The sequence below is a fragment of the Ursus maritimus genome, unplaced genomic scaffold (genome assembly GCF_017311325.1).
Source record: "Ursus maritimus isolate PB19 unplaced genomic scaffold, ASM1731132v1 scaffold_16, whole genome shotgun sequence".
In the NCBI taxonomy this organism is placed as follows: Eukaryota; Metazoa; Chordata; class Mammalia; order Carnivora; family Ursidae; genus Ursus; species Ursus maritimus.
In genome coordinates, this window is record NW_024424008.1 from 44,510,224 (window position 1) to 44,533,117 (window position 22,894).

Consider the following 22,894-nt stretch of genomic DNA (forward strand, 5'->3'; position numbering starts at 1 on the left):
GGAGTCTTCATTCTGCCATTCACTCCTCATGAGTCCCTTGACAAGTCACTTCAAGCTCTTGGAATCTTAGTCTCCACACTGTAAAATGGAGATAACCATAACAATACCTGTGCTTTCCGATTCAGAAATATTTGTGAGAACCCCATAAAATGGTCACAGAAGCTACAAAGTGCCGTTGAAGCCTTCGCTAGTGTTCTCTCCCTACAACTGCTCAGGAAAGAAGCCCAAGTGATGTAGCACCTTCCTCAGAGATGATTTTACTTCCTTATTCCTGAGGCTGTAGATCAAGGGGTTCAGCATGGGGGTGACCAGGTTATTCAGGATCTGGACTGTTGCATCCAGCCAGGGGCTGGGGGTTGGCCTTAGGTAGATGAGGACCACTGGCATGTAGAAAAGCAAGATGGCAGTGAGGTGGGCACTGCAGGTGGAGAAGGCATGGCGCCGGCCCTCCGCAGAGCGGATCTGCAGGATGGAGCAGACAATGCGACTGTAGGAGGTAAGGATGAGAAGGAAGCAGCTGAGGGGCATGAGGCCCACACTGACGAACCCCACCATCTCCAGCGCTGAGGTATCAGCACAGGCCAGCTTCAGCATCACCGGGATATCACAGAAGAAATAGTCCACCTCGTTGGGGCCACAGTAGGGCAACTGGAAGGTGAGAACGGTCAGAAAGGTGGCCTGGATGCAGCCGAAAAAGGAGGTCCCCACGGCCAGGATGGCACACGCTCTGTGGCTCATGATCACGGTGTAGCGCAGAGGGTCACAGATGGCGACGAAGCGGTCATAGGCCATCACGGTGTACAGGAAGCACTCCGTACAGCCCAGGAAGTGGTAGAAGAAGAGCTGGGACACGCAGCCTGCATAGGAGATGAGCCGGCTGTTCCCCGAGAGGTAGAAGAGCATCTTGGGGGAACTCACAGAAGGGAAGAATATGTCACACACAGACAGTTGACACAGGAAGAAGTACATGGGGGTGTGGAGCCGAGGGGAGGAGACAATTGCCAGGAGGATGAGCAGGTTCCCCATAAGAGTGAAGATGTAGAAGCCCAAAAACAGGACAAAGAGCATGGTCTCCAGACCCTCGGTGTGTGGGATGCCCAGCAGGATAAATTCAGTCACTGCAGAGAGATTCCTCATAGCTGTGAGAAAGTCAGACCTCAGGAAGGAACCCAAGACACCAAAGTCCGAACGCCAACATCAGATGATCAAGCTTTTTGCTGATGAGTGCTTTGGCTCTGTTTTTGAGAAGCAATACCAGCCTTCTTGTGAATGGCAAGATATATGTAAAAATACCAGGTAATAAGAAATGCCAATTTCCATCCCACTCCCGGGAGGAATGTTTTATAGAGGCTGATGGTTGTCCTCTGTGACAAGATCAGAAGTTTAGAGCTATATACAAAATATTCTCATGTTGAGAAATCATTTTACTACTGTTTAGTTCTCCCTTTAGTATTTTCTCTCTTTAGGCATATTTGTATTTTGACCTCTCATGATTTCTTTGAGTAAAAAACTTTCGCTATTCATTTTCCTCTAGAAAAATCAGGGGAAAAATTGTGTTAGAAATCAGAACACTTCATTTGAATCCTGGCTTTGCCACGTATTGGCTAAACTAGTTAAAACCATTTATACATCTTTCATAGACATAGTTTCATCATCTACAAAGTAAAAATCATAATTATTATAACAACAATATCAAAAATAAAAGTATCTAAAGTTTGTGACATGTTTGTGAGGGTGTCTGGCAAAAACATAAATAAATCCTAATGAAAAGTGGTCCTAAATTTTATGTATCTTAAACTTACTCCTTCAAGTGCTTTCCTTTAATGTTGGCCTTCTGCAATTATTTGTAAATAAATGTCTGTTAAACAAATTATTGAAGAGACTTCAATCATATCGTCTTCAGATTACATCCCTCCAGACTTAGAAGGTCTAATACCCCATCTCTATTGGGAGATGTTGCTGTGGCTTTCCTGGTGCTTTTAACCTTTTCTAAGTAGGTGACAGGCAACCCTGAAATATTAAGCAAAAGAAATAGTAGCAAGAAAACACCAATCTCATGTTACTGTGATGAAGAAGTAGAGTGACCTTTATAGTAAGAAGTCAAAGAACAGCTCAAACAATGCAAGAGCAGGGAGTGGTTCCTGGAAGACACAGAGGCCTCTTACTCCCATTTCTCACTTAATAATACTACTACATAGACACATGCATATATATACATACATACATACATACATACATACATACATACATACATTTAATGAATATCTACTGTGTTCCAAGGACTGGGCTCAGCACTTTCCAAATATGATTTTCTTTTTTTTAAGGTAAACCTGTAAGAAGAAGCTAGTACTATTATTTTCATCTACAAATCAGGAAACTGGAGCTTGGAAAAATTAAGCAAGTTGCCAAAGGTCACAGAGCTAATAGGTGACAGAGCTGAGACCCTGTTTCATTCCATTCAGACTGCTTTGTTCGCCTAATCATTAGGAAAACTGCCCTCAGCCTCTGCTTTCTAAGACAGCGTGTTCCACTGCTAGGCAATGACACCCTTCTAGATAGGTTCACATCATCATTTTAAATTAAGGTGGGAAAAACCTTCTCGTCTTACTTCTTCCTGCTTATTTCCAGTCTTGACTTTATAGCACACCTAGTTAGTATCTAATTTAGTTTTAGAGATCAGACAATAGCCTTTTCCATCCCTTTGACATGAGACTTTATTATCAACCCCAATATAGGAGCTTTCAGGTGATAGAGTCACATTCAAACATGGGGATTCCAATCATAAGCTGTGGCAAATAACACTGAAAAATATGTCAAAGAGAATGACCAAACCAAAATGAGTCACCATACATCACCCTACAACTGGGCAACATTGAAGACAGCAAAGAGAAACAGGGACATTTTGGGGGCAGAAATGCTGCTGACAGCCTGCTTCTTATTACGATTCTAGTCACACCTGAATAGAAGATGTCTCCAAACCATGCAAATTTTTGTGAGCTCTGGATCACCTCTCCTTGATCAAAAAAGATTCTCAGAGGTCTGTGGTCCTTGCCTACAATCAGACAGGCAAGGATATTATATCATTCTGTAGTCCTGTTTGATTTAAAAGTCTATTTCCAGAAAAAGAAGTTCCCAGAAAAGCCCATGTGTGTGGACCTGCTGGCCTGTGAGAGGCAGAGGCTAACAGTGTGACACAGGCAGTAGCTGGACACACACGGTCCACCTGAGAACACAGTCACCTTTTCCAAAGTGTCGTAACAAGACCTCACCTTTACCGTCTCTGAGCAGAGCACAGAGTGCTCCAGCCAGCAGACCTTCAGTTCTCCTCCTTATAAAGAACTGAGTCTCATAGGGCTTGTACAAGCAAGACTTGTTACGTACTCACTCTCCCTGGACTGCTTCCTTGGAACTTTTTTCAGATTCCCTTAAGCCCTACTTGGGACAGAGATAGCTCTAAGGGAACAATTAGTTTTTCAACCTTATTTATCATCCGGCTGTGAAATAATAGCAATAAGATCATCAGAAAGAGATGCTCTAAAACAGGAAATTTCTGCTCCTTCAAGGTCACTTACATGGTAGTGTGAGCTCTAATTCTATCCCCTTTTTTTTTTGGTTGCCTCATACACCCTCAGGACTTTGCTTATGATATCATCTGTCAATTGCTTTTGAAGTTACCTATACATTCATGTGACTATATAGTTATCTCTAATAAACATCATTATTCAAGACAGAAACCTATCAGTAATTATTTATCAGGTCAGTACTCCTAAAGAGAAATATTTTTATACTGGACACATCCATAGCAGATGACCAGGATAGAAAAGTGAGCTGGCTATAAATTTTCTCAAAATGACTGACAAAAATGATTGACTAGCTAACATTGAGTTAATCCATAGTAAGCATTTACCATGAGCTAAGTGCTATGCTAAATTATAAATTCATGATTACATTTGATCTCCAATAGAAACCTTATAAAGTAGGTGGTATTATTTGACAAGGAAACTGAAAAGTAGGGGCACCTGGGTGGCTCAGTCTGGTAAGCATCATTGATTTTGACTCAGGTCATGACCTCAGGGTGGTGAGATCAAGCCCCAAGTTAGGTTCCTCACTCAGTGCGGAAACTGCTAGGGATTCTTTCCCTCTGCCCCTCCCCACTCTCTCTCTCTCTCTCTCTCAAATAAATAAATAAAAATTTTAAAAAGAAACTGAAAAGTAGATGAAATCACTTGAGGATTACACAGCTAGAAAGAGACTGAACTGAGACTCTAATTGCCAAACCAATGCCTTTAACCATCATGCTATGATGAGTTCCAGAGATCTGAGTTTTGTTCCCAGACAGAAACAGAGATATAATATGGTCCTCAAGTGCTTGCAGGGCTGGTAGTCTTGATATGTGCCACTCCATGAGATGACTCAGGAAACATGGACAGATGTGGTATAAAGACAGATTTATTTTCAGAATAGAAAGAAAGGGTTTAATTATTAGCAAATGTACGTAGATGCAATACACAGGCTTCTGAGATGGTTAGCTCCTTGCCACTAGAAAGATCCAACGTGTGGAGAGAATCATCTTGTAAGGATGCCATTAAGAATATTCTCAATTTGGGGGCGCCTGGGTGACTCAGTCAGTTAGGCATCTGCCTTTGACTCAGGTCACGATCTCAGGGTCCTGAGATCCAGCCTCACATGAGGCTCCCTGCTCAGCGGGGAGTCTGGTTCTCCCTCTCCCTCTGCTGCTCCCCCTGCTCGTGCTTGTGCGTGTGTGTGCTCTCTCTCTCTCTCTGTCAAATAAATAAATAAAATCTTTTTTTAAAAAAAGAATATTCTCAATTTGAATGAGTAACTTGAATTAATGCTCTTACTAATTCTGAAAGTATTTGGTTTTATTTATACTGCAAAACTTTTCAATGAGGGGTGCCTGGGTGGCTCATGTTATGATCCCGGGGTCCTGGGATCAAGTCCACATCAGGCTTCCTGTTCAGCAGGGAGCCTGCTTTTCCTTCTCCCTCTGCCCCTCCCCCTGCTCGAGTGCTGGCTTGCTCTCCCTCTCGCTCTCTATCCCAAATAAATAAAATCTTAAAAAAAAAATTTCAAGATACTGACCTGACAAAATAACAGTAGAACTTTTATTTAATGATGATAATTCTACTAATCCCTATGCAAAAGAAATTACAATATGACCATAGTGATTACAAAAGTAACTATTGTAATACCAAGACTGTTGTGAAAACATTTTTGAAAAAGGAGAAACATAGGTCATGGAGGGAGTCCAGATGCTACTCAGACAGGGTCTCATTATATGAGAGTGGCCTGTTAAGATGTCTTAGCACAGTTTTATTTTATTTTATATTTTTATACCACGGTTTTAATAATAGCTAACATTTATTGTGCATTTGCTATATGCCAAAACTGTGTTGAGTGTCCTACAAGTATTATCTCTTTCAGTTCTCACTAGAACTCTATTAGGTAGTATTATTTCACCCATTTCTTTTTTTTTTTAAGATTTTTATTTATTTTTATTTATTTATTTGACAGAGATAGAGACAGCCAGTGAGAGAAGGAACACAAGCAGGGGGAGTGGGAGAGGAAGAAGCAGGTTCATAGCAGAGGAGCCTGATGTGGGGCTCGATCCCATAACGCCAGGATCACGCCCTGAGCCGAAGGCAGACGCTTAACCGCTGTGCCACCCAGGCGCCCCTCCCCCATTTCTAGTAGGAAATTCAGGCTCAAAGGGTTTAAGCAATTTAATCAAGGTAATAAAGTTGGTTAATGGTAGAGCTGTATCTCAAATCCAGGATAACATGGCTCTTTCTTTTGAGTTATAAAGAAAAATGTTCAGAACTAATTCTGACTTTCAAATACTCATTCATAACTAATACCACCTTACTTTTGTGATTGCTTCAGTTTTCTGGGGCACTTTTGTGTCGTTTTTAATTAATTCTCTCAAGAACACTGTAAGGTGGCCCTTAGGAGACCCATTTTACAAATGAGGACAGTGGAACTCAGAGCAACTGTACTTTCCTAAAGTTAGACAGTAGAAGAGCCCAGGCATTCCCAGGCTTAGCCTTCTTTCCACTACATCATTCTTGCTTCCAAAAATGACTGCCTACAGATAGCAGCTGTCCCTGTATGAGAGGAGAATTATTAGTAGACTCTAATTCTACAGATTTAGAGGAGGCTTATGTATACCCTCATAGGCATTACTGTTTTTATCTTGTATTATCTGACAAGATTATGGCCTTCCACTATGAGAGAGTGAGAGAGCAAGAGAGAGAAGTTGGTTCAGCTCATGTTCTTTTTCATAGGAATGAGAAAGTTCAGTAGATACCTCACAAGAGAATGGTCTCACTATCCTATATTTGCAGGGAAATTCACCTTATATTGAAATCATCCTTGTTTTAATCGGAGAAAGTCACCTGCCTTGTTTAACTCTTTTTCCCTCTACTCCAGGAATTTAAGTTAGTCACTGGCATGTTCCAGAAACAACTGGTTTCTCAAGTAATCATTCAGCAGAACTTCTGATTATAGATAGTAGGGCTAAGTCTAGGCATTCTTGGTCCAGTGACAGGTGCTTTATCGTTTGTTGGCAAGACTGGGGTCACGGGGGAATGGCTAAGCAAAAGTTTCCTCCCTTATTGCAAAAACTCTGGGGAAGAATTGGACTATGAGCCAAAATGGAAAAGAGCAGGATGATGGCTAGTTAAGGGGTGATAAATTTCTTAGGCTGTTTTCTTTCTTTCTTTCTTTCTTTCTTTCTTTCTTTCTTTCTTTCTTTCTTTCTTTCTTTCTTCTCCTAGTGGGAGAGTGCTCAATTTCTTTGCTTGACTTCTTGACAATTTAATGGTTTCTATGAATGGATGTGATCCATCTAATGGAGTAGTTAAGTAATAAATACAGGAATAAAACTCATATTCTCTACATTTTTGGTGACAGAGAGATGGGAATGATAGAAATATCAGGGACTTAAACCTCTGGAACTCTCTTGAATGACTTGGTGTCTTCAGTCATCCCCAATTCCTAAGTCATTTCTCATGCTCCCATCTGGTCCCCACTCCCATTATCAAAGCCTGTAAACTGCTGGGATATGGTTAAGGGCGCCACAGCAGACTAGAATACCGGAACAGCTCCTGGAGCAGAGGGCAGACAGATACCAGCAGAGATGTCATTAATCTGGCAGGGTCTGAGATATAACCCCATCTGCCAAGCAAACTACAGTATCCAATTTCCATGGCATAAGCAGACAAGTAGGTCAAGTTTCAGAAAGAGTAGAAATTTTAGTAAGCAACAGATATCCTAGAAGATGCATCCCTACAAAAGGAAAAAAATATATAAATATAGAAAGAAAACCCAAAGATGAAGAGAAAATCTTGAAAGAAGCCAGAGTGGGGGAAAACATCTTACCTGTCAAAGAAGAAGAAGGAGAAGAAGGAGGAGGAGGAGGAGGAGGAGGAGGAGGAGAAGGAGAAGGAGAAAGAAGAAGAAGGAGAAGGAGAAGGAGAAGGAGAAGGAGAAGGAGAAGGAGAAGGAGAAGGAGAAGAGGAAGAAGAAGGAGAAGAGGAAGAAGAACAGGAAGAAGACGGGCCGATTTCTTGTCAAAAACTATACAAGCAAGAAAAGAGTGGAGTGAAATTATTAAAATGCTTAAAGTATAGGATATAAAATTCTTCCAGAAAAATATTCCTCCAAAAGTGAAGACGAACTATAAGCCTTCCCCCCCAAAAAATCAAAGGAACCCATTTCCAGCACACCTGTCCTGCAAGAAATGTTAAAAGGGATCCTTCAGGAAGAAGGAAAATGATATAGGTCAGAAATTCAGATCAACATTTAAAAAAAAGAAAGTGTTGGAGAGTAAATAAATAAAAGTGAAACAAATCTTTTCTCGTCCTTAATCGATGTAAAAGATAAATTTTAAAGCAATAATAATAACAAAGCATTGGGTAATCGTAATACACGGGTAAGAGAAATGAATATCAGCAACACCACAATGGGTGGGAGGGGGATTAGGAAAGCTCTGTTACATAACTAGCTGTACTACACATAAAGTGACATAGCGCTATTTGAAGATGGATTTCAGGCTAGTTTCACATGTATATTGCAAATTCTAGGATGGCAATTAAACAAATTAAGAAATGTAATTGATAGGTCAAGAGTGGAGATAAAAGGAAATCAAGTAAAATACAAAGAGAAGGCAAAATAACATGGGGGAAAATAAAAAACAAATGCAGCAAATAGAAAACGGTTAAACATGGTAAACATAAATCCAGTTACATTAATAATTGCTTCAAATATGAATAAGTACATCAATTAAAAGACAGAGATTGACAGAGCGGATAAAAAAAAAGAAACCCAAGTATATGTTGTCCACAGGAAACCTACTTTGAATATAAAGACGTACGTAGGTTAAAAGTAAGGGATAGAAACAGAAGGGGGACTGAACCATGAGAAACTGTGGACTCTAGGAAACAAACTGAGGGCTTCAGAGGGGAGGGGGTGGGGGAATGGGATAGGCTGGTGATGGGTATTAAGGAGGGCACGTATTGCATGGTGCACTGGGTGTTATACGCAACTAATGAATCATGGAACATTGCATCAAAAACTGAGGATGTGCTGTGTGGTGACTAATATAACAAAATAAAAATTATTTAAAAAAATTAAAAAGCAAAAAAATAAAAAAAATAAAAGTAAGGGATAGAGAAACACATACCATGCTAATGTTAATCAAAAGAAAGTTGGAGTGGCTATACTCATTTCAGACAAAGCAGATTTCAGATCAAGGAAAACCATCAGAGGTATTACATAATGATGAAAGGGCGAATTTTCCAAGAAGAGCTAATATTCCTAAATGTATATACACCTAACAAGAGAACATCACAATACGTAAAGTGAAAACCAATGAAGCCAAAAGGAGAATCCATGCATGGAGTTAGCTCATTGCATGAGGTTTTTCTTGTTTTTTGTCGTTTTTTTTTCCTCTGGTCAGTCAGATACTAGAAACACATGGCCTGTTTTTAAGGAAGCGAGGTGAGCTGGGAGAGGAACAGCATATGCTAAATGATCACCAGTGTGACCGTGCTGGAACTGGGGAAGATCTGCGTTGGGCTTCTAAATCTATGGGCACCAGGGTACCGTGCACTGGAGGTACTGGGCTCAGTGTGAGTGGGAGAATCTCAAGGCAGTGCTATCTGCCATCTGCCTCGTGGCCAAGACTGTGCAGCCAGGAAAGAGCTGCGGGGTGTGGACGACCAATGGGAGCTGAGCTCAGCTTCTCTCCTGGGCTCCTTGCCTGGAGCATCAGTTCCTGAAAATACAGATGGTGCTTTATATTTTCCGAAAACATGAGGCACCAGCCTGGAAAGCGGGCTTCAATAAATGTGCCAAAACATACTTGTTGATGATGAAGACCGACGCTTGTTTAAATGTGGGGAGTTTACAGTTGGCATAACATTTTATCGCGTGAGCCCAAATGGAAATAGAAAATCATGCTACTTTAAAACCATAGCTGGTTCATGTTAAAGAAGACAAATGGAAAGTTGCTTTTGATGTTATTTTCTGTTTTGTTTTTTGCTCTTGAAGTCCCCAAGCCCTAGCCTAGTCCACAAGCTGAAGGGTAAGAAAAAAGGAAGGAATAGTAAATGTAATAAATGTAATAAAAAATGATCCGTATAGGGTGCCTGGGTAGCTCACACAGTTGGGCGTCTGCCTTCGGCTCAGGTCATGATCCCAAGCCCCTGTGACTGGGCCCTGCATCGGGCTCCCTACTTGGTGGGGTGCCTGCTTCTTCCTCTCCCTCTGCCATTCCCTCTGCTTGTGCTCTCTGGCTCTCTCTGTCAAATAAATAGATAAAATCTTTTTTTAAAAAAGTGATCCATATAATCAATGTAAAGGGCCATATCTTTGTGAGTGCAGGATAGCTTACAAGTTGCATGGTCTTTAGGAAGCTGTCTCTTGTCATAGCAGGGATAGGACCTATCCAGAGGTCAGCCGTGGATAGAAGCCTAAAGACTGAGCCCTCAAACTGTAATGTGCACGGGAATTACCCGGAGGCAGACTTTGATCCAATAGTTTTTGGGGTTGCCTAAGACTCTGCATTTCTCACAAGCTTCCAGGTGATGTCACAGCCCTACTCCACGGGTCACACTCCGCCATAAACAGACTCAGGAGAAAGTCCTGGGCAATCAGTCTCCACTATGCAAGTCAGGCTAATCTCCCTAATGTTCAGTCAACAGCTCAGAAGAACTCAGGTCTAGGCCATTCTCTACCTGAGTGAACAGATACTGAGGTCCCGTTCAGAATTCTTGAGTATTCGAGATGAAAGTGATAATGGAGTTCTAGTGTAATCCCACTTTTACAGATAGGGACGCTAAGTTCCCGGGGGGTTAAAGTCATTTGTCCATTATCACGTAACTATTTAAGTGTACTGTCAGGATTCTAATAGTGGTTTTCTGATCAGTGTTCTTTACTTGCCTCATGTAAGATAAGAAATCAGCCTACAACAGAAGACAGAGGGACAGGACACGGTGTGAACGGTGTAGGCATCAGCAAAGCTGGGAGGGAGAATAAGGATTAATAAAACTAATGCAGGTTCTAACTGCACAAAAGAGCGGATACAAGAAAATGCAGTGTAAATATAATCATTTTAATACTGATACAATCATATTTTGGGGGACAGTACATCAAACAGGTCATTTCCGCTAGGATAGAGTCTGTAGGACAAAGGTCAGAAACAATCATGAGGACTTCCTTTCCTCCTCTTGGGCTGAGTGATCCAGGCTCAGGCCTCAGGCAAAGCTGCCTTTAAACCCACTTTTTTCTTTATTACAGATCAGAGCCCAACTTAGAGGCCTCATGGGTTCAGGCCAGGACTAAAGATTTCATTATCACCTTCTTACTAAGATGTTAAACAATTCAAGAGAAACATCTGTATCCAACAGGTATGACTGAATCCAGTCCCTTAGGCAGTGAGAGGGAAAGCGTGCAGTATTGGCTAGCGAAATCCAAGCAGAATCAACCAGGAAGGCCGCCAGCTGTGCCATCTCTCACAGTGGACCCCTGGAGTCTCCCTCTCTGTGATCTTGAGGTTGTATTGACCCCGATGTTGGCTTTCAACCTCCCCTCCAATTCTCCGTCCTATCTTAGAATAGAAAATTGGATAGCTCCCCTGTCTGGTCCTGATAAGTATATAAGATCAAAAGGAATAGATAAATATAACGCACAGCAGTCCCTCACTCAGGCATCCCTCACATCAGTGCTGTACCCTCCGGTGTGGAGTCTACGCCACCTGTTTTTCATGTGGTCACTCTGGAAAACCCAGGAGGAACGTTACTGCCTATGAAGGCTTTAAATCCCTCCAAGAAAGGGAACAGGTCCTGGGACCACTGACGCTGGGCTGAGGGTACATGCTGGGGAAAGTGGAATAGAGAGGCCAGATGGTGTGGGCATCCTTCACTTTTACGGCAAGAAACTGATAGGATAGAGTAAAATACAAAAATACACTATAGCAGGAGAGCATAAAGGAAAGGGCAGTAGCATGGGAGAGGCACTTGTTTTCTGGACAGTCTCCTCAGAGGGCAAAGATGGAGGGGTCCATGGATGACTTGGTAAAAGCAATAGCAGCTTTCACAAGCTCTTGCATGATGGAGGCTGTTAGGAGGAGAAAACAAGAATTAGGGCTAAGGAACCATGGTGAGAGGAAATACTCTTCCCCCAGCCTCCCCTATGCATGTCTGCTCATCTCGCCTGACTCCTGCTCCTTTCTTCAACACCACTGGCTTTGCTTTCCCTACTGCCCAGATTCCCCTTCATCTTCTCAGGCCTCAAAAATACTCAAAAGTGGTGAGATAATAAACCCCCAAAGAGTGAGAGCTCCCATCCAGCTCTCTACTCAGAATAGTACTAAGACAGTCCTTCTCAAAATTCACAGTCCCCATTCATGTCCCTTTCCCTCTTTACTCACCCCTGCCCCGTCTCCCCCAATTTAAGATCGCACCCTCATCCTGCCAAGGAGAGGACTATCTGGGAGACCAGAAAAGGTCTGAATCAGGACAGTCAGGGGAGGGAGCTATGAGAACTCCTCCCCAGCCACCTTCTAGCAGGCCTGGAGGCTCCGTGCCTGGGAAGCTGACTCGCTTCCTAAGGAGGGAAGGAGATGGGGTCTTAGGATTGAACTCCTACCTGCATGGATGTGGATCCAGGTTCTGGCCTTCTTTTCCAGAAGTTCCCACTCACCCTTCATTTGCTTAGCATTGGAATGCAGCCAGACCACTGCCAGGACTGTTGCCCAGCTTGAGGAATCTGCATCCTGTACAATAGACAAAGACTTCCCTGAAGCCCTCCAGTTGGAGCTGGAGCCCCTCACCGGATGCAAACGGCTCAGCTCCCTCCTCACGCACTTTGCCCCAACCTGCTATGAAATGTGATGACCCCTTCTCTCTGTCCCTCCTTTATACTTGTTTAATGCCAGGCCCTGAATGTCAGGGCGATAATCCCCTGAGTCTTAGGGTAGAAAAGTCTTCAGTTTCAAATCCAGCATAACCATCAGGACAGTGCTTAAAACTCCTACAACTTCCCCAACAAGGATTACTAAGCTATAAGAAGAGAAACACGTGCATAATTGCTTTGTATTTTATAATGTATTTTCATTTGAATCTTTGCCAAACAAAAAAACAGGAATTATCAATAATGACATTTTTAAGAGAGAAAACTGATTCACACAAAAGTGAAATGATTTGCCCAAAGGCAGCCTTCTAGCTAATGTCACAGTTAGGACTGGATTCCAGTCATCCTGCTCATGTCACTCTAGAGAGAGTCTCAGCACAGAACAGAAAACAGTCCCCGTGAGTTTTCACCCAGGGTCCCAACTTCAGTTTTTATTTTTATTTTTTTTAAAGATTTTATTTATTTATTTGACAGAGATAGAGACAGCCAGCGAGAGAGGGAACACAAGCAGGGGGAGTGGGAGAGGAAGAAGCAGGTTCATAGTGGAGGAGCCTGACGGGGGGCTCGATCCCATAACGCCGGGATCACGCCCTGAGCCGAAGGCAGACGCTTAACCGCTGTGCCACCCAGGCACCCCCAACTTCAGTTTTTAAAGTCAACAGATTAAGAGAAATTGCTCTTTGATATCATGACATTTACACTTTGGAAACAGCTATCAAGTTTTCTCTGAGGAGTCCTGTTTCAATCAAAATTCTCAATTCCTGGGGCACCTGGGTGGCTCAGTCAATTAAGCATCTGTCTCTGGCTCAGGTCATGATCTCAGGGTTCTGGAATCGAACCCCACATCGGGCTCCCTGCTCAGCGGAGAGTCTGCTTCTCCCTCTCCCTCTGCCCACCCCCCAGCTTGAGCTAGGGCACGTAAGCACATGTGCCCTCTCTCTCAAATAAGTAAATAAAATGAATAAATAAATTTAAGAAATTCTCAATCCCTTTAATTTTTCTTGAAAAGGACTGCTCATGTCAAAGCACGAAGAATCCCCATGCTTGACCTAGTCTAGAAACAAACATCACAGCGATTTTTAAAATGTAGCTCCTTAAATAGTCATATCTGGATGTCAGTATACTCATGAATTTCTATGACCACAGCCCAAAATATGTAACATGCACAACTCTTCTGACAGCCCTGTTGCCTTACTGATTGCGTATCACATCGGCTGGTCCCCCTGAAGTTGGCGGTCACCTCAAATCTCCATGTGCAACCGTTGTTAAGTCATTTTGCTTCTATTTTTTTAATGATTTTTTATTATATTATGTTAGTCACCATACAGTACATCCCTGGTTTCCGATGTAAAGTTCGATGATTCATCAGTTGTGTATAACACCCAGTGCACCATGCAATACATGCCCTCCTTACTACCCATCACTGGTCTATCCCATTCCCCTACCCCCCTCCCCTCTGAAGCCCTCAGTTTGTTTTTCAGAGTCCATAGTCTCTCATGTTTCATTCCCCCTTCTGATTACGCCCCCTTTCTTTATCCCTTTCTTCCCCTACTAAGTCATTTTGCTTCTAATCTCTACTTATATTGTTGAGGATTTAGAACGAAAAACAGTATTTTGATTCCTAGTAAGTTGTGTTTTTTTGTGTTTTTTTTCCACAAAATATTGCATGTCTTTCATTGTTCAAGGTCTTTTGAGATCTCAATTTTCTCAATACTCCATCTCCCAGTTTTGGCAAATTTACAAACAGGAAAGCACGGGGTGTGAATCTTCACTGAAAATATAAACCTCCAGAGAATTCAGAGCCCGGTGGCTCTAAAAATCTCTTTTAAGTTTGAATAAGTTCATTACTCAGCACAATGAATTTTCAACAAGTTTGTTCTCAGTCCATACACTCATCATTTAAAAAGTTCAAATTCCTAAAAAAAAAAAAAAAAGTTCAAATTCCTTACTGAAATTCAGGTACACCAGAGTTCCTGACTCTCTGGATTTACTGGCCCAATTACCATTATCAAAGAAGGAAATGTTAAATAATTAATTAATTAATTTTTAAAAAAAGGAAGGAAATGTTAGTCTGACCTCTCATTGGTTTCCCAATGAAACCAAGTTAGAATGTCATGATTCTTGTATCTTCTTCCACTTGTTCATAAATTATCCTTTGCATTAATTGTTCTAGAACAGTGTTTTTCAACAGATATATAATGCTAGACACACATATAATCTTAAATGTCCTAGCAGCCACATGTAAAAATATAAAAATAAACAGGTGCGATTATTTTACTGATCTGCTTTATTTAACCTAATATATTCAAAATATCATTTTAACATGTAATCGATTTAAAAATAATTAATGAGAATATTTACATTCTTTTTTTTTTTTACATTAAGTCTTGAAATCAGCATGTGTTTCACAATTGTAGCACATTTTAGTCCAGTTAAGATTTTGGCTCCTCATTTGCATTACCCGTATTTCAATTGCTCAAGAGCCACATGACTAGTGGGTACTACAGTGGATGATGCGGTTATAGGATCTCTGAGGTTTATTTAACCACCTTTCACATATTGAAAATTCAGAATGACACCCGTCCTTCAGGCTTTTGGCATTTTGTCCATATTTAACAATTTCTCAATTAGAAGATTTGGTCAGTGACCTTAAAATTGTGGAATGTAATCTGCCCTCATCAGTACACTCAAACACATTTGAAATGACTCGGTCATCCCTACTAATACTTCACCTATCCTGACTTCAGTAAAATTTTGCTAATTTGTGGACCACGTCCTTTAGTTTGAAGAGAAGCAACATGGGTCCTGAAGACAGTTCTAGAATCGAATCCAGCTCTGCCCCTGACTGGCTGGCTAAACTCAGACACATCATTATAGTTCTCTATAAACAGCAATGTGAATAGTATTTACCTTATTTAATTATGATGATGAATAAACAAGTGGATGTTAAGTGCTTGCCACCCTGTCTGGCACAGAGTAATTGCTCAAAAAATATAAGATGATTGGCAGGGAATATAAAGTGAAAGAGGATGCTTGCTTTGTCATCCATCAACTCCCACCAACTAGGTTATTCGTTCCTTGTTCTTTCTGTTCTAACACACCAAGAAAAACCTTCGACCTCTGTTCATGAGACATTAATTTAGTTTACGGCCTCCTCTATTCTCCTTTCTCAGATGAACAATGATTCACTCCAAATCTCATTACTGACCCCAACCCCTCAAAAACATGCATCCTCCCTTTTTTCTCTGACTCTTACCTTGACAGGGACTGCAGCCAGTAGGTCTTCCAAACTTTTACCTAGAATCACAGCCAGATTTTCATCCAGATACCAGGAACCATCTGCATTCTGGAGGGAAATCAGCTGCACGAGATGATTATCTCCAAAGACTTTAGGGAAGAAAAAAAGAGAGGATGAGAAATTATGGAGCTACTGACCCCTTAGCATACCTGAGAAAGACAGAGCTGACTTCAAAGATGGGCTATCGCAAAGGTGCAGAGCAGATCCTACCAAGTTGCCTGTTTAGTCCTTCCCCTGTGTTTTCTCTGTGACAATGTAGGTCACCTGAGTGACCTAACTCTAGGGGAGCTGCACTTAAAAATTTAGCAACAAGGTAATGAAAATGCTGCTTAACGCTTTATCCAGTCCTATTTAATGGGCCCGAAAACCTGACATATATTTAAAAATTCTAGACCAATATAGCTTGAATTTTAATTTTAGAAAAATTTAAAAGAAAGCAGATCTAAAGGAGGCACTCAGCAATGTACCTCAGAGTAGTCTAGTGTCTAATCCTGGTGGTTTGACAATTGCTTAAAGACCACACAGAAAGTACCCCCATCTGGCTCCATCATAGATGGTGATGTACTTAGAGCAACTTAGATATTAGCAGGCAAGAAAAACCATAACTAGAAAAACAATTCGACTCTTATGGGGGAAGAAAATTTAAGGCTCTGAATGTCAACAGTCTACGTCTGAATCTGTTTGGCTAACTCTCAAAATGCAATAGTTATGTAACCATGGGAATGTCAGCCTTCTCTCTAAATTGGAGGCAATAATGCCTAATGCATGGGGAAGAATGCAAAATACCTAGAAGGCCCTTTGTTGGCTCCCTATAAGAAGTAGTTGCTAATTAGTTCACAAAAACCAGAAGCCTAACACTCCTGGGTAATTTTTCTCTCTACTTTGGTAAGAGGATTCGTAAGAGAGAAAGGTCAAAGCTGGAATATTCTAAGTTAGGAAGACCTAGGGAACTAACACGAAGTGAGAAACTACTCTGTGACTAAAATTAAGAATTTTCTCATGAGAACCCTGTGAGATGAGTAGTTGTGCAGCTGAGGGAGCTAAAGATCTGGAAAGTGACTTAATTTACCTAAAACCCCACAGTAACTGGGAAGACAAGAGACCTGACTCCACCTGAGACCTTGAAGGCCTCTCTTTAACTAGCAACCTAAAGAGAATGAATAACTAGAGGGTAAATGGCAAACAAGATGTTTAAACGAGTAAACAACTGTATACCACAAACTCTTGCTACAAAAACTAGAGACTAGAAAGAAGCTGTCTTTAAGTCAATTTTAGTAGAAAAGGTACTTCTTGGTGGCGAAATGTACTTTGACATTAATAAATTGAGATTTATCATGTAAATGAGAAGCCCAGCTGTTCGGAACACAAGATAATGACCAAGAACACCATTTGGTCACACAACGGAAGTCATTAGCCAGCATCAGGAAGATCTCTTTTCAAACCCAACTTGTAAAAGGCTGACTAGCGCAGCAGATGGCCCAAACAGGTTGCCAGCAGAGTTCCGCAGGGGGAGGACCCTGGCCTGCAGGCCACCTGGATGAGCTGAGATGGCAACAGGGGTATATTTAACCGGGGCTTACCCCAGACTCCATTGGCTAGGTTTCAGGGTCCATACCATAGACTAATCTAAGGCTGGCCCTGGCAAACACAGAGACTGGACAATCTCACCCTCTGCCTCACACGTTTCAAACAGATTACCTCCCAGCGAGAGGAAGCCAAACGAAGTAGTGTGTGGAAGATTAGTTCTTCAGTCCCACAGATCAGAGAAGAGAACTGAGGCCCATCTCACCTGTACAGTGAGTTTCCAAGTTCGTCCTATTGGTAGGAGAATGAGCCCTTTCCATCTGAGGAGAGGCCTTTTTGAGAAACATGCATTTCTTCTTTAGTCTATGACCAAGAGCATTGGTTCCATCTAGTCCTACACAGGTGACAGACAAACAGGGGTGAGGAAAAAGTCCCTGGAAAGATGCTTACCTAGAGCACACAGGTCCTTGCTCACCATGGGCCTACACGGTCTGCAAACATCCTGCTGATATGACGTACCCTTGTAACGACTGGTCCGTGTGGACTGAGTTGTAGGAAGAGGGCAGGAGGACATGGCTTTTGGAAGAGCTGAAAAACGCCAGTACAGACATTAAGACTGAGGCCTCTCTGCTCTCTGCTATGGGAAAAGGGCCCTGAGAATGTGGGACACCTGCCCTCCTATCCATGTCTGCCTCAGCCACCATCTTTACTGTACATTTTTTTCTTCTCCCATGACCCCACCTCCTACACACACCCTCACCCCCTGAGCCCTTCCTACTGTGTCCTCTGGAACCTTGATACCTGACAATGATCTTTCTTGCACCTTTCCTTTCATTATAGGAGGCTTTTTTCCGACTACTTGTCTTAACTTAAAAACTAATTTTTTCTTCCAAAAACTGTTCTCCCTCTATCCCTCTCACAGGGTGCTCCCTCGAGGTACAATAGCCCAAGTACCCAGGTTCAGAAGGTGGGATTGGCAACCTCTTCAGTCCCAGTTGTGGCATCCAGCTCATACTGCTCCACTCTGGATTGCCTTCCTCGTATTCTCAGTGCTGTCAACCTCCAACCTCTCTGTCACTTCCCATTATTCATTAAAGTAGCTGAATGCTAGTTTCTAGACTTGCACTTCATTGCAAGGTCTGCCATCATCTGGAGAGATTTCAGTACCCTTGTAGATACCCTATCCAGCACCCTCATTCAAAGCTTCTTGACTTGCTCAAATCAAATGGCTTCAGCCTCCATTCTATTTCAGCCTCTCCCTCCCAAGCCAAAATCATTACTGTTCCACGTGTAAAAAAACAAATTGAAAAAACCAAAACCAAAATCACAAGATTCCTACTTTTTAAATACAGTATCGAATTTTTTCAGCCTTCTAACTCAGAGATCTGTCTTCTACCTGGTCTTTGACTTCCTCTGGACCTCTCAATCTGTGTCTCCTCTGCTTTTTCCCTACAATCCCCTTCCTTCCATCTTTAGTCTCTTTTCTATTTAGTTTCAGTCCCCAGTCCTACACTTCACCACCCTCTTACCAGTCTCTCCAATTCCAAGTATCTGACTTCCTTTTCATCACACCTGTCTGGCAAAACCCCAACCTCGAAAGTGAGCCAACACTCTGCCCCCTTTGTTCTTACACCAAAGCTTCTGAGTCCCACTGACATGAATCACATGGGGTGTGCTTCCCTTTGCTAGTTTAGTGCCACTAAAACAGTCAAGGTATCAAAATTAAACTGGACCCTCAACACCCCTTGGCCAGTGCTTTATTTCTCTCTGGGAATTTCACTCTCCAGTTGCCCACGATGCTACTTCAAACCCTTTCCTCAAACCCTCTATTCTACCACTTCTCGTTGCATACTCACTAGTCACTTTTGCTGTCTCTTTCACTAAAACTATTGAAAACCTATCAGACAGAACTCCAAGCGCTTGTCTCTCAGCCTGTGAACTAGAATCGAATCCAACCACCTTTCCTCCTCTTCCTGGCAACAGTGGGAGAGTGTCCTAATACTTGTCCTGTTACAGGCTAATCCTTTCACTGCTGCTCTATGAGTCATCTTCTCTTCCTTAAACACCTGTCTCAATTAACTACCCCTCCCCCCCCGCCCGCCCAAAAATGTCAGCCCTCTCTGCTGACACTCTCCTACTGGTGTTACAACATCCTCAGATCTCTCCCTTTCTGAAATTCTAAGGAGATATAATAAACACACAAAAATCTACCTCAACTCTACAACTTCTATACATATCACTCTCTATTTATTCCCCCTTTCAGCTAAATGTTTATCAAAAGTATCTATACGCCCATTTCCCACCTCTCTTTCTCTTTAACATTCTGTAATATAGGTTCTTTCCCGATCTAAGCCAATGAATTTGCTCTTGATTACATTAGCAAGAACATCTTTGATAGTAACCCCATTATCCCCGTTCAAGTTTTTACTTTGACTTGCCTGCAGTATCTGATACTTTGATAACCCCTTTGTTATATCATAGTTTCCTTCGTCTGGAATATGCACTCACGTCTTTTCTTCCTACTTCATTCCTTCTTATTCTGGTTTGAGGAATGCTCTGCTACCCATCCCTAGATACTGGGTTTTCTTCAGTGTTTCAATCTCATCCCCCTTTCATCTCACTCTACATCTGCCCTATGAATAATCTCATCTATTTTCCTGATTTTAGTTATGACCTACATGTTAAATATGGCCAGATGTGTATCTTTATCCCTGAGCTCTGCTCTGAACACCAAACCCATCTATTTGTTTTCCTACTGGACAATTTCATGTGCATATTCCATACAGATCTCAAGTTCAAAATACTCAAAAATAATTCAACATGCTACCTTCTAAACTTGCTCCTGTTCTTTTGTTGCTCTATTTAAATAACTGATCCCATTATACACACAGTTGTCTCAACAAAACTCTGGGCTCACCTTGAAGCCTGCCCCTACAACTCAGATCACACATTCCCCTCCAGCCACAGAATCCTGCCCAGGGAATTTCTCCACCTGATTCTAACCTTCAAGCCCCTCCTATCTATACTCATATGCTTGCTTGGCTTTCACCTGGGACACCCATCCCCTAACACTCCCAGATCACTACCGTCAGCCTTCTGTATGATCATTAACCATCGAATTATCAATAGGATCCGCTTCAGATTTAGATAGTTTGAATACTCAGTGTTTATGTGCACTTTCTGTTTGAATTGTCCTTATTTTTTTCCCCCTTGGATTATTTAAAATCTCCTTGCCTATGGCATATTTTCTAGTTCCCTAGAAAGGCACCACACCAGCCAGAAATCCTAGATGTGGAAAGACAGGGGAAAAAATCAACATCCCAGGCTTTTACTTCAAATGATGTGTTTAGATATCCAAGAACCCTTAATTTGCCTGAGTACCAAGGGGGTAAAACTTACCACATCCCTCGTATTGTGGCATCATTAAAGCTGCACTGAACAGAGTTGGCCTTGGAACATCTCTACGAGTCAGGGGCCCCTGAACTGGTTTGTTGAGATTCTTATTGACGGCAATGAAGGCTGTCTGGGAGCTTATGACTCCACAATCAATGCTGATTTTCAGCACATCTTTTTTATCTTTTGCTGAGGTATCCCTGAAGCCCATGTCCTTGGTCTGGAGAAAGGACTTGGCAGCAAGGCGGTGAATGGTGAAGCTAAAAGAGAATCATCCCCATGACTTAGGGAAGAGCACGCATGCGCCAGTTACTCAGGGCCCTCAGAAATTAGCATTAGCAGATAGAGGAAAAAGCCAGATAAAGGGAGAGATAAGATTTGAATGGGTTAGAAAGATGAAGTGATTGTAGGGACACAACTGAGCCCCCAAATTAAGAGAAAGAAACCAACCCTCTCAATGATGGGAAAGAGAAGAAAGAAAGAAAGAAAGAAAGAAAGAAAGAAAGAAAGAAAGAAAGAAAGGAAACAGCAAAGCAAAACTGAATTCTCACTTGTCATCAGGCTTGGGTTGTAGAGCAAATGTCACCTTATTCTCAAAACTCTTGCCCTGGAGTGTGTACTTGAGATCGACTTCTCCTGTTGCTTCTGCTGGCTACAAAATAGAGAAGAGTAGACATGATGGAAGGGAGAGGTCACCAAGAGAAAGGTCACAACTGAGGCTGCTCCCTAGACCAACATATTAAAATGTCTGACTAGGAACCAGGTAGCTCAGGAAACCAGAAACCGGACATTATGGAGAGGGGGATAGGCTGGCTCCATCTGGCAAGTACGATCTCTTGATGAGACTCCACCAGTTTTAAGAAAGCTGTCCAGAACACTTTAGGGAAGTAGCTATTCTGATAAGAGGAACAAACAAGAAGAGGAACTCACAGGCATGGTCCCACTCAAAAGGGCATAGACGATTAACCTCTGACCCTTATAGAGGACAGTCTGTTCTGGTGAAAGCATTTTAGCAGACAGGCCATGAGGCAAGTTCCAGCTCACAGAAACATCGTCTACTGCAGGCTGTAAAGCACGTTTCAGGGCCCTAAGAGCCTGGTGGAGGAAAGAGAACAGAATCAGCACAAAAAATAATAATAGCAATAATATCCACTGTTAGCTGAATATTTATTACGCACCATGTTCTATGCAACATGGTATATGCTATGTCTATTCCTTAAACTATACTAGGACATGGTAAGGGGGGAATAAGGTGAAGGATGACGCCGCCCGAGAAAGAGGAACTTCCAAGTATAAGCAGAGCTAGAAGGTGCCTTCCCTTGTGCATACTGATCAAATGGAGTATCAGTCTGCCAGACGCACTACAAGTGTTCCTTCTTGTTTTGTCCCATGTGCATGGAGGACAGGATATGCCAACCAAAAGAGTTCCTCAAGCACACATCTGGACTCTCAATCATGGCAGTCCGAATTCTCTGTTTCTCTATTTCTGGTCTTAAACACAAAGCTCTAACCTCTTCCAGCATCTTGTCTCTGGGCTTCCAACCAGTAGGACCAGATGCCATTTCTCCAGAAACGACAGTGGGCCCCTTTTACATAAGGCCCAAAGGAGCCCCACCATGTATGTATGTATTATAGCTCAAGGCGCTATGGCCGTAAGAATGTGAATCCTGGTGTCAAGCTGTTGTCTCTGCCCTCATGGCAATGTCCCCCCGCTCCACACTTCCTCTGGATCACCCTCTCCGGACACAAGCCCTGTGCCTCACCTTGAACTGCATCCTGTCCTTGCCTGTGATAAATTCTGAAGTGCCACCTGCCACCCGGGCAATGCCTTTTATTAGGCTGGTAGAGGCTCCTTCTCCAATTCCAAAGGAGAAGCATCTGCAATTGTACAAGGATAAGAGCTTAGAGACAGGCACCAAAGAGTGAAATTATAAAATTAATACGAAGTAGTCAAGAATACATAAAGAGATAGTCTACTTCTTCGACCAAGAGCATAATAGCTACAATTTGTTGAGCGTATTCTATATTTCAGGAGACAAATGCCTTAAACTGATGATGCAGTTTAATCATGACAGGACTCCTAAAAGGCAGGCTTATGTTTCATTTTACGGGTATGAAACGGAAGCCCAAAGAATTTAAGAAATATGTCCCAGATCACATACCTACTAAATGGTAGAGATGACATTTGAGTACTGGTCTGTCTGACCATAAGATCCCCTGGCAACAAATATATATATATATATA

General features: G+C 42.1%; 2 protein-coding genes across 5 annotated transcripts in view; both read right to left on the reverse strand.

Moving 5' to 3' along the window:
- Window positions 1–201: 201 nt before the first annotated feature.
- On the reverse strand, window positions 202–1,725 carry LOC103656266 (olfactory receptor 149-like). Its single transcript, XM_008683625.2, has one exon. It carries the CDS (start codon window positions 1,135–1,137, stop codon window positions 202–204), a length of 936 nt encoding a protein of 311 aa, XP_008681847.2. The 5' UTR covers window positions 1,138–1,725.
- An 8,890-nt stretch (window positions 1,726–10,615) lies between these two features.
- VWA5A (von Willebrand factor A domain containing 5A) overlaps window positions 10,616–22,894 on the reverse strand; it is a 29,256-nt gene continuing 16,977 nt past the window's right edge. For 3 of the 4 annotated variants that reach the window (XM_008683627.2, XM_008683626.2, XM_040631095.1), the window contains 8 exons: window positions 22,414–22,528; window positions 21,581–21,745; window positions 21,202–21,302; window positions 20,657–20,910; window positions 17,708–17,845; window positions 15,692–15,822; window positions 12,172–12,298; window positions 10,616–11,640 (listed from right to left, as the gene is read on the reverse strand). In XM_008683627.2, the coding sequence (XP_008681849.1) occupies window positions 11,561–11,640; window positions 12,172–12,298; window positions 15,692–15,822; window positions 17,708–17,845; window positions 20,657–20,910; window positions 21,202–21,302; window positions 21,581–21,745; window positions 22,414–22,528 (1,111 nt within the window). In that variant the 3' untranslated portion in view covers window positions 10,616–11,560. Of the gene's footprint in view, window positions 11,641–12,171; window positions 12,299–15,691; window positions 15,823–17,522; window positions 17,652–17,707; window positions 17,846–20,656; window positions 20,911–21,201; window positions 21,303–21,580; window positions 21,746–22,413; window positions 22,529–22,894 lie in introns of all 4 variants that reach the window. The other variant, XM_008683628.2, reaches the window with a different exon arrangement.